The 12,158-nt window shown below is 46.2% G+C and overlaps 1 protein-coding gene across 1 annotated transcript in view; it reads right to left on the reverse strand.

The window, feature by feature from the left end:
- ALPK3 (alpha kinase 3) overlaps positions 1–12,158 on the reverse strand; it is a gene marked incomplete at its 5' end in the record, with an annotated part of 48,427 nt that overhangs the window by 18,486 nt on the left and 17,783 nt on the right. The window contains 2 exons of the mRNA XM_082617713.1: positions 8,260–9,487; positions 10,074–10,191. Coding sequence (XP_082473839.1) covers positions 8,260–9,487; positions 10,074–10,191 — 1,346 coding nt within the window. The remainder of the gene's footprint in view (positions 1–8,259; positions 9,488–10,073; positions 10,192–12,158) is intronic.

A 12,158-nucleotide genomic window follows, 5' to 3' on the forward strand; every position in this document is an offset into this window, starting at 1 on the left:
AGAATTCAAGAAGAGAAGAATAATCTATTATGTTTACCCAGGTATTTACAAGATTCCTTGTATCATTTCCCTTTGTCTGAAAAATTTACTTTAGCAATTCTTTTAGAACAGGTCTGCTAGCAATGTATTCTCTTAGTTTCCCTTTATCTTGGAATGTCTTTATTTCACCTTCAATACTAAAAGATATGTTTGCTGAATGTAGAATTATAGATTGAAAAGCATTTTCTTTCAGCAGTTAAAAAAAATTATTTCACTTCCTTTTTAACCTCCATTGTTTCTGAGGAGAAATCTGCAGTCATTCAAGTTACTGTTCCCCTATAAATAGTGCACCGTTTTTTCTCTACTTTCAAGATTTTATTGCTGTTGTTGTCTTCAGTTCTCAGCAATTTGACTATGCTGTTCCCTGGCATGGAATTCTGTGGGTGTTTCTTATTTGGGGTTTGCTGAACTTCTTGATCCGTAAGTTTGTGGGGGGGGGCTGCCAAATTTGGGAAGTTTTCAGCCATTATTTCTTCATATATTTTCTCTGCACCATACTCTCTTCTCTCCTTCTGGGTATCCAATGACATGAATGTTAGACATTTTGATATTACACCACAGATCCTTGAAGCTCTGTTCATGTCTTTTTCTCTCTGTTATTCAGATTGAATACTTTTGACTGACCTATCTTCAAAGTGCACTGAGTTTTTCCCTATTGTCCTCATTCTGCTGTTGTGCCCAACAAGCAAGTCTTTTTTATTTCAGTTATTTTATTTTTCAGTTCTAAAATGAACAATTTTTTCTTTATATCTTGTTTTTCTTTGCCAAGACTTTCTATCTTTCCACTTATTTCCAGAGTGTTCAACCTTACTTTTTGTCACTGCTTTAAAGTCAGATAATTCCAACATATCTGCCATCTTGGCACTGGCATTCTTTAACTGCCTTTTCCCATGCAAGTTGAGATTTTCCTGATTTTCTCATATGCCAAATAATACTTATTATATCCAGCACATTTTGAATATTATGAGATTCTGGTTTCTTATATAAATCCTATAGAGAACGCTAATATTTTTGTCTTAGCAGACAATCTACTTGGTTGTGTTCAGGCTGCAAGTTCCATTCAACATTCTGAGGTTGTAGTTTCAATGTCAGTTCCATTTTCAAAGTCTTTGCAGTGCTATTCAGATCTGTCCTGTGTGTGTGCCACCCAGTGGCCAGTGTGGGACTTGGATGATGGTCTCTTAGTTCTTCCCGATACAATGTTCAGAACAAGATCCATGCATGAACAGCGTGAGAATAAGCCCAGGAATTTATAAACAGCTCATGAAGTCACTTTCCCAAACTTCTTCCTGTGCATGATTTACCCTTTACTTTCTGGGTCCCTAGGATTCCCTTTTCCAGTCCTCCCTCAAAGTTTTAGACCCCTGTGGCCTCTGCTACTGTCACTACCAGGAGATTCCTCTCCTATTCCTCAAGCCCGTTCAAAAGGGCTTCTCCTAAAGCTCTCTCTGTTCATCCTGATGCTTATTTCTGAGTTTCTGATTGCATTAAGACCAGGCCAGGGAATACTAGATTTTTTTAAGGGTAAATACTGCTGAATCAGTGGTACTTAATTCTGGTCTTATTCCTCAATCTGTCTGCTACTATTTGCTTATTAAAGTCATCAAGTAGGGCTTCCCTGGTGGTGCAGTGGTTAAGAATCCACCTGCCAATGCAGGGGACATGGGTTCAAGCCCTGGTAGATCCCACATGCCACGGAGCAACTAAGCCCCTGGGCCACAACTACTGAACCTGCGCTCTAGAGCCCGTGTGCCACAACTACTGAGGCTGCGCTCTGGAGCCAGCAAGCCACAACTACTGAAGCCCATGCACCTAGAGCCCGTGCTCTGCAACAAGAGAAGCCACCGCAATGAGAAGCCCACACACTGCAACGAAGAGTAGCCCCCGCTCACCACAAGGAGACCCACACAGCAACAAGGACCCAATGCAGCCAAAAATAAATACATAAAATAAATATATTTTTAAAAAGTCATCAAGTACCTGCACCATCCATTTGGCCCAAGTTTTTAGTTGCATTCAGTGGGAGATACAGGGTGGATGGTATTTACTCCATCTTATCCAGAACTGGAACTACCATAACCACGATAACTAATTTAACATTCATTACTGTATTTTCTAGTTCCTGATTTCTAGTTGGTTCATTTTAAAGTCTTTGCCACTTTTTATAGTTTCTAGTTCTCTGCTGAAATCTTCAATCTTGCCTTTTTATCTTCTTGAATATAGAATGTATAGTTTTAGTTTTATAGTTCACGTCTGATAATTCCAAAAGTTGGAATATATTGTCTGCTGTTTTTGCTAGTTCTTTTTCATGTTTCTTTTTTTTTTTTTTTTTTTTGCCATAATGCACAGCTTGCAGGATCTGAGTATCTCCAACCAGGGATTGAACCCAGGGCCACAGCAGTGAAAGTGCTGAGCCCTAACCACTGGACTGCTGGAGAAGTCCCCTTTTTCACGTTTTCCTCTCTTTGTGTGCCTGCTTATCTTCATTTAGGTGCTGAATATTATATTTGAAACATTTTTCTAAAATAATTTGTGGCTTAAGATGATGTTATCATCCTCCAGATGCTTGGGAGCAAGGTATCTTGAACCACCTTAATCTGATTTCAAGGATTGAGATATTTCTTGGTCACCCAGGTAACTCAGAGTTAAGCTTCAATCCCTGTGAGGGTAATTTGCTTCTGGTTCCCTTAATCCTATGGTACAAACCTTCAGGGTTCCCAACCCAAAGACAAGGGGGTTTACCAGGGCTTCCACTCTTGAGACCATGGGCTCCAATTCTGGTCCCCCAAGTCCCTTGAGACTGTCTACAATACTGCTGAGTCTCTCATTCTCCCCTTATGGTGTGGCAAACAACCCCAGGACAAAAGCTATGCCAAATGCTGAGCTCACCATTCTGGATTTCCATCTCCTCCCAGATCCTGGGCAAGTGATTCTTCACTTTGTTAGCTCTCCAGTGCCTTCAAGCAGACATTTTAATATTTTGCTCAGCTTTATTAGTTGCCCTCAGTAGGAAAGTTGGTTGGAATTATCTAACCCAGCATTACTGGAAGCTGATATTCAAAGAATGTTAGTTCTCTCCCCTTTCTGTCTCACTCCCAAGACTGGGAGTGAGGATAGGCAGGGGACTTCCTTGGCGGTCCAGTGGTTGAGACTCTGTGCTTCCAATGCAGGGGGCATGGGTGTGATCCCTGGTCAGGGAACTAACTAAGATCCCATGTGCTGTGCGGTGTGGTAAAAAAAAAAAAAAAAAAAATTTTTTAAAGAAAAATTTTTTAAAAATTTAAAAAAGATTAGGACAGGCAGGTGTGCATTCCTACCTACCACTTACCCTTGCTTCATGCTATTTGTCCTTCCCAGAATGTCTTCCTTCCTCTCTTTAACCTATCTAATTTCTTTTTATCTGGGGATATTATGGGCATTCTTTTTTTTTTTTTTTTTTTTTTTGCGATATGCGGGCCTCTCACTGTTGTGGCTTCTCCCGTTGTGGAGCACAGGCTCCGGACACGCAGGCTCAGCGGCCATGGCTCACGGGCCCAGCCACTCCACGGCATGTGGGATCCTCCCGGACTGGGGCACGAACCCGTGTCCCCTGCATCGGCAGGCGGACTCTCAACCACTGCGCCACCAGGGAAGCCCTGGGCATTCTTTTATATTAAAAAAATTATATTTGATGTTTTTCTACTATGGTATTTCCAGTAATAAACCCTATACATGCTGCCAACCAGCCTCTTCCCAGATGCCTTCTCTCGTGACTGCAGACCACCCCACTCTCCATCCCTAGAAACCTACTGCAATAACATTCTCCACAGCCTCTTGGCGCTTATGGTTTGGTGCAAGTCTAATCCCCTGGATTCATTGGATAATTTCTTAAGGCAACGATCATGTCTCTCCTCAAGCCCCCCTCCCTTCAACAGCTCTCAGAAAATACTTATATTCACGTAGTCTCTGAAAACCAAAGCACCCTAATTATGCAAGGGGATTCTCCGCATATTGAGATGATCATCCTCAGGACATACAGGATGTAAAGTACTGTGAGGTCTCAAGATGTTCAGCAGAGCCCTCTCATGTCTATACCACCCACTCTGAGGATTTGGGCAGATGGGACATTCCACCATATCCCCATGCTCCTGTACCTCAGCTCCAGAGATCTAAGCCAGTCTCAGAGAAGATCTCAGGTTAGCGCACTAAAAAGTAGCCTTTGAGGACACTGAAGGCCAGTTCCCATTCACTAAGTACCTTAAGCAAGACTGCTTCTGCCCAGGGAAAGAGCTCCCTGAATAGCATGGCTGGGTTCAAGGAGAGGGTCTCTGGACATTCTTAACAACCCAAGAGGCCTCAGTTTTAGCATCTGCTCCTCATCCATATCCAAGATGAAAGCCTAACTTGAGCCGTCAGAGATACCCCTTATTTCCAGGAAAGGAAATCAAGACAGCGTAGGGAAGCAGCAGCAGCATATCCCAGAAGCAGAGGCCTTTAAAATATCTAACGCTAACAAGAGGCATGCTGGACCCATATGGAGAAAATAAGAGAGCTTAAAAAAAAATGAGGGAATGTCCAGTGGTTAGGACTCTGCGCTGTCATTGCCAAGGGCCTGGGTTTAATCCCTGGTCAGGGAACTAAGATCCCGCAAGCTGTGTGGTGCGGCCAAAACTTTTTTTTTAATTTAAAAATAAAAAAAGAAAGAAGAAAGAAGGCTTGAATGATAGAAAAAAATATCATGCTCCTGGATAAGAAAGCTAAATATTAAGATATTGATATTTCCAAATTAATTCTTATATGTAAAGATACTTAATGCAGTCTCAATCAAAATACCAATGGTATAGAGACAGAAAGCAGATTAGTGGTTGCCTGGTTGTGGGGGTGGGAACAAGGATTAACTGCAAAAAAGGAACAAGGATCTTTTCAGGGTGATGGAAATGTTTTAAAACCGGATTGTGGTAATGGCTGTACAACTGTGAATTGTGTACATTGGATTGTACATTTTAAATAGGTGACTATTATTGGTGTATAAACTATACCTCGATCAAGCTATTTATATTTAAAAATATAAACTTAACAAATTTTACTAAAAGACCATTCAAAATTCAAATCTGACTAGTCTTCCATGAAAGGATGTAATATGCTTTTGATCTTGTAAAAATAATTCATCACTTTTTTGAAAATGTAGTTTTTTTAAATGGTGAATATAAGGATACAAGGTAAAAAACAATGTTATCTGGGAGTTTGGAAAAATTCAAACAATGATTCTAAAGTTTTCCTAGAGGAATAAACAAGAGAGAAGAGCTGAAACATGTTTTAAAAGATGTATAAGAGGGTTGCCCTGCCAGAAATGAAAGCTACAACAATTAAAATGAGATCATCTTGTTGTAAGAATCAACAAACAGATTAATGGATTATGATAGATGTATATATGGGAACTAAAATAGGCTTTAGTGGGTATAAAATTAGTGTATAAAGAAAGAATCACAAACTAATAGGAAAAGGTTGAATTTGGGGGAAATTACTTACTAACCAAAAATTGAGCTAGAGATTGATACTATGCTATACACCCAAATCAATTCCAGATTAATTTAAAAGTCAAATGAAGGAATTCAAACAAAAATTATAAAAATACAGATATATATTTAACTAACCTTGGAATAAGGAAGAAAAGCATAAACACTATTGAAGAAAAATGGTTAAAATATGCATATTGTGTCATCTTACATAACCACTAAAAATGAAGTTTTTCAGATAATTTTCAGGAACCATGAAAAACTGCTCATGAAATAATGAGAAGTAACGAAAGCAGAATATAAAACTGAATCAGAATAACAATGTAAATCAAATTTTAAAATAATAAAATACATATACAGAAAAATTGGTAGATATATCAAGATGTCTTTGGATGGTAGAATTATAGGTGAATTTCTACTTTTTCCTTTCAGTTTTTAGAATTTTCCCCCATATTTTTTACTATGGCCATGTGTTTCTTTCATAATCAAAAAATAAGATTTTTTAAAAAAGATTTGGTAGAATGAGAATATGAAAAACCAATCAAATTCAGCTACTAAAAAGCAACAGCTTCAAAAATACATATAGATATTAAATGCATTTTTCACATGTATGATACATTTCACAATTCTTTTAAGTACTAAAAAAAAAAAAAAAAAGGCCACACAAGCTCTTTGCAGGAACAGCAGAACCTCTACAGACAGCCCCTCCTGTGCCTGCAGGGCCCCAGCCCATTTGTCCCACCTGCGAGAGGCAAGGAGGGCCTTGTCAGGAGGATGCAGCCATTCTGGCTGTGGTATTCCCTGCCGCTGTGGGCACAGAAGCCAGATTCACTCACAGACTTGGCCGCCAGCCAGATCTCTTCCCAAATGCGCTTCCTAGGGGCCCAGGAGGGCCATCCCTACCATATGCCCTGCTGTCCGCATGTGGAGTGGCCCCATCTGGGCTCCTAGGAACTCACCACTGCAGCTGCTGAAATCTCCTGAGACCAGGCATGAGGGGCTGAGAGTCATGAACAGATTCAGAGAGTCTGGTTTGAGGTTCACCCCACTCCAAAGACCTCTGAACTACCGTCCCCACAGACTAACCTCAGTACCCTCAGCACACACTGAAATAAAACCATCTCCCCTGGCCACCCTTGAAACTGGTCTCTCCCTCCTACCCCCATGACAGCTCTCTCTGTGGGAAAGGCAGCCCCTCCCTGTTCTCCAGGAAGCATCCTTTTCCCGCTGCCCTCCAGGAGGTACTGCAGCAGCTTGTCCCTCATGTTTCCCTTCACTGTTCCAAGAAGCCGTCTGTCTTCTGCCTTGACCCCTGTGAAACACTGCTTTCAGCTGCTCCTCCTGTCTCCTGGGACCCATGCTCCTGCTTCCTCTGCCCCAAGAAACAATTTCATCTTAGTTCCCGCCAAAATGCTGTCTCCACTTGGGGTTGCCAGATTTAGCAAAGAGAAATACAGGACACCCAGTTAAATTTGAATTTCAGACAAAAAACCAATCATTTCTTTTTTTTTTTTTTTTTTTTTTTTTTTTGGCGGTACGCAGGCCTCTCGCTGCTGTGGCCTCTCCTGTTGCGGAGCACAGGCTCCGGACGCACAGGCTCAGCGGCCACAGCTCACGGGCCCAGCTGCTCCGTGGCATGTGGGATGTTCCCGGACCGGGGCACGAACCCGTGTCCCCTGCATCGGCAGGCGGACTCTCAACCACTGCGCCACCAGGGAAGCCCACAACCAATCATTTCTTAGTATAAGTACATCCCATCTATTTTATCCAACCCACCCCCAGTCTTGATACACTTTTTCCTTCTGCCCCACTCTAAAACACTCCTTCTCTCTACACTCCTGTGAAATACTGCCTGCCCTCTGCCCCTGAAACATGAAATGCTGACCAAACGGGATCAACTGTTTCCCTTCTGTTAATCCTCTCAATCCCGCTCCCCTCTTCCCTCTTCCCCTGCCCCCTCTCCCCATCAAACTGCTTAATGCTGCCACCTGGATGCCCTCCCCTCCCCTGTCTCCACACAAAACCTCTGTCCTCTGTTGGCTACTTGATCCCCAGAAGAATGCCAGCGCTCCTGTTCTCAGGGAAAACAGTTTGCCTCTACCTCCCACCACTGTAATGTCTCAGACCTATTGCCGTTTATTTTGTTCTTAGCACGCACCAAGCCCTGGGCCAAGCACTCTGATTCTCACAGCAGCCCTATGAAGTAGGCACTGTTTTTATTAAGGTTTTATGACTTGCCCAAGATCACACAATGTTAAGAATAGTCAGATTTGCACATAGGTATACCTGACTCCGAAAGCTTAGATAAAACCCCAGATCAAGTCAGAATTTTCTGGACAGTGGATATTTTTTCAGTCTTCTAATCAGCATCCAGGTCAAGGCTCACTGCACACTACAGAGCACTCCTCAGTCTCCCCATTCTCTTTCCCCAAAGAACATCCTCTTCCTCCACCCTGCTCTGCGACATAGTCCCCTTGACAGTGAACTTCCATGTTGTCAGAGGAGATGGTCACAGTCAGGCTGTGCTGCCCACACGCCTGGCATCTGGGGACTGCCTGGGGTGAGGCCCAGGCCTGTGGTCCCCTGCTCCTGGCCAGCACTCCACCTCACCCCACTCCCTTCTATAAATATCCCACTGCTCACTGGCTGCCGAGCTGTTGCAGCAACAGTTTCCATGAGGTCATCTTTCCCGAGCGGCCTCCAGGCACCCAACACCCACACTTACCTTTCCTGGAGTCCTGTGGCCTGCTTGCCCCTGCAGGGGGCTATCCTGGGTGCTGTGTCTCCGCCGGGCAGGGGGTGTGGGCACTTGGGCAGAGGCCTGAGGTGGGGCCTTCCCTGAGCTCTGAGCCCCAAGTTCTGAATCTTGACTTGGGGAAGAATCAGGCTTGCAGCTGGTGGTGGGCTCCCCTTTGGGCTTCGGAGGAGCAAATCTCTTCCTGTTGAAGGGCCTAGTCTGCTCGGGGGCTGAGGGCGTGGGCTGGCCAGGGACAGCAGGCTCCCTCTCACCTCTGGCTTTGCTAGATACCTTCCCTGAGGGCATCTCTCCAGGTGTCCTCACACTGGGGGTCTGGGCCCCCTCCTCCCCCTGAGGCTTGTCTGCCTGGGTGCTCTCCTGATACATGTCCTTCAGGGAGAAATACACTTCCTGGTCTGGGCCTGGGACAGGGGCATTCTGGGCCTGGTCTTGAGTACCCACAGCAGAGGCTGGCTTCCTGGTGCCATCTGCTCCAGAGGATACAGGCCCTTGTGCGGCCCTGCCCCTGGGCTGGGTCTGAACCTGCTCCATGTCCATGGGCCCCTGTGTCCCACAGGAGTCAGGCTTGTCTGAACTGGGGACACAGTTTTCAGAGGAACGTTGGCTTCGAGCTGCCCTCTCTACTTCTGGCTTCCGCACACCTTGCTTAGGTTCCTCATCTTTCTTTTTCTTCTTGGCCCCAGACTCCTTTTGGGGGGCTCTCTGAGGCCCCAGCTCCATGGCCTTACAGATGTATGTCAACAGGCCATGCTCCCCAGCTTCCCCGTTCTCAGGGGCAGCCTCCCCATTGGTGGTCACCTCTCCAGAAGCAAAACTGTTGATCAGGCCCAAACCTGGGTGCTGACCAGGCTCCGTTTCTCCCTCCTGCCAAGCCACCGGTGTCCCATTCTCGACCTCCCGGGTGGGGTCCGAGGGGACTGGCACCTCGGCCCCACTCAGCCGCCGCTTCCGCTGGAAACGGTCGGGGCTAAGCTTGCGCAGGGTGTCGGCCTCTTCCACGGCCTCCTTCCCGTGCTTCCAGCTCTTCTCGATCTCACGCATCTTTGCCGCAGCCTTACGCTTCAGCTTGGCGAACCAGCGCTGATGGATCTTGTACTCGGTCATGGTGCCCACCTCCAAGACCCCCGAGCAGGACACAATTCCCTTGGCATTCTGGGCAGAGGCCTGGTAGATGGCGGCATCTTCTTCTTGACACCTAGAGGCAGGAGCATGAGATGGGAGGTGAGAGCCCCCAATCCTCGCAGCCAGAGCCTCGCAGAATTGAGCGCCCCGCCCCAACCACTGCCAGCCCTGCCCCGACTGCCACGCCCCACCTCCGACAGCACCACCTCCAAAATTCCCCACTACAGCTGAGGAAACTGAGGCTGGCAAGAGGGTGGGAGCTGGCCAAGGTCATGCTGTTCCAGGACTGATTAGACTTGGGGCCCAGGAGAGCTCCCTTCAGAAGCAGGTGACCCACACAGCCCCTTGTGAAGTAAGGATGACACAGGAGCTTTTTTGGGAAGCTGACCTCATGGAAAATGTTGCTATGGGTCAGGATCCCCTCTGGTTACACTCAGCTCTCTGGCTGTCAGAAATACTCCCGCCCTGGCCTCAGGAGATCCCAGACACTGGCAGGCAGACACGCTTCAGCAGGTGGCTCAGCTTAGCTGCAGAACCCCGCCTCCACCCCCAGATCCTGCCTGGGCGTCTTCATCCAGCTGACTCCATTTCTAAGGACAGACTTGGGCCATAGGACCTTCAGGAGGGCAGAGAGAGCAGAACAGGCCCCTCTCCCTCACCTGTAGAGCTGCAGTGTGTGGCAGTTGCCCTGATGAGTGATCTCGTATTTTGGCAAGCCACAGTAGCGGTCCAGCTCTGTGTCATCCTTGTACCAGGTCACCTGTGGCTCTGGGTATCCTAAGAGGGAAGCAGGAGATTGGGTTGCAGGGAGACCAGTTCCAAAGTAGTGGGAGGAGAGAACAGGATGCCATGGCTTCCCCAGACCACCTGAAGAGACTGGACTGGCCCACCTGCCCCTGGGGCTTGTAGGAAGAAGAGGGCTATCATATGGCTCAGCTTATTTTTAGAAGCTAGGCCCTGTCAAAGCCTAAAACTGTTCCCCTTCAGCAGCTGGAAGGCAAATATAGAGGAGAAACTTCCTAGCTTCTGGTAAGAAGGGAAGCAAGGAGTTTCCAGAAAGCTTTGGCTGGTATTAATAAGCTTCCTTTCTTCAGTGGCCTGTTCTACATCCTCAGCGGTAGTAACGGCTCTATCCTCGGAGGTCTCTCACCAATACCCAACATCAACACCGCTGCCAAGAGCCCTCCTTCTCTCATTCCAGGTTCCTGAGCTGTTAGTATTATTTGATGACACAGCTAAAACATCCATCCATCCATCCACACCTACCTTCCCATCCATTCACTACTGTGAAACTGACTGAGGTATCTTCCCAGCCCCTCCTCTCTGGACTTCCAGCCCCACTCACAAAGAGCTTCCAACTGTAAAAATCACATGTCCCTTCCTCCCTGGACACTTGGGTGATTTGTCCAGTAATGGACACATAATCAGTTAATCTAATCCAATTCTTTGACCTAGTATTTGGGAATTGGAACCTAGAGACAGTCTACCCTAGTGTCTGGAAATAAGTTGGAAGGGGTACAGCTATATTCTGTCACATGGACTGAGAAGCAGACAAAGCTGGTCCACAGTGAGATGGAAACTGAAGTTGATGTTCAGGATAGAATAAGAAAAAAGGAGAGAGAGACTTCTCTGGTGGTCCAGTGGTTAAGAATCCACCTTCCAATGCAGGGGACGTGGGTTCGATCCCTGTTCAGGGAACTAAGATCCCACATGCCGCAGGGCAACTGAGCCTGCACACCACAACTAGAGAGAAGCCTGCACGCTGCAACGAAGACCCAGTGCAGCCAAAATTAAAAAAAGAAGACAGAGAGAGTCCCAGTATCCTTCCAAATACTGGCTCCATTCCTTGCCTGGGCACAGCTACATTCCTACTTGTCAATTCCATAAGAAGCCAATCTAAGCCTTACCAAAAAATTCTGCTTCATTTCTTAAGCTGACTCCAATTAATTTGCAATGTTTATTAGAAATTAAAGACTCCTAACATATATTCCCTTAAATACATATAGATTAGATGTGTGCTGACTGCCAAGCAAGGGTTATGAAGATATAGGAGCTTGACAGATAGCTCTCTGCTCTCAGGGAACCGACTGTACTATAGAAAAGATAAGACAGGTCTCCACACAAGGGAGGGATGCACCTGTATCTGGGTACACATTCTCTGTCTTCCCTACTGTCTATGGATACACTACCCCCATGCCTCACTGCATCCCATCTCCTCTTGCCCATCAAGGACATCTCTCCAACAATCATTCCTCCTCTCCTGCATCATCAAGCTTTTCCTCTCTTATATCATCCCCATCAGCATACAAGCCTCTGTACTGTCTCCCTTCTTTTAAAAGAACTTTCTTTGACCCCACGTCCCCCATTTGCTCCTGTCCCCATCTCTCTATTCTCTCCTTTATAGAGAAATTCTTTGAAAGAGTTGTCTGTATTCACTGTCTTCACTCCGCCTCCTCCAATCAGGCTTTTGTACCCACCGCTACACCAGAATTGCTCTTGGCAAGGTCACCCATGAGTCACACATCGCCAAGTCCACTAGCGTTTCTTAAGCTTCGTCTACCGTTCCTTCTTTTTTTTTTTTTTTTTTTTTCTTTTTGCGGTATGCGGGCCTCTCACTGCCGTGGCCTCTCCCGTTGCGGAGCACAGGCTCCGGACGCGCAGGCCCAGCGGCCATGGCTCACGGGCCCAGCCGCTCCGCGGCATATGGGATCCTCCCAGACCGGGGCACGAACCCGCATCCCCTG

Source organism: Mesoplodon mirus (genome assembly GCF_964341445.2).
Source record: "Mesoplodon mirus genome assembly, chromosome: 4".
Classification (NCBI taxonomy): Eukaryota; Metazoa; Chordata; class Mammalia; order Artiodactyla; family Ziphiidae; genus Mesoplodon; species Mesoplodon mirus.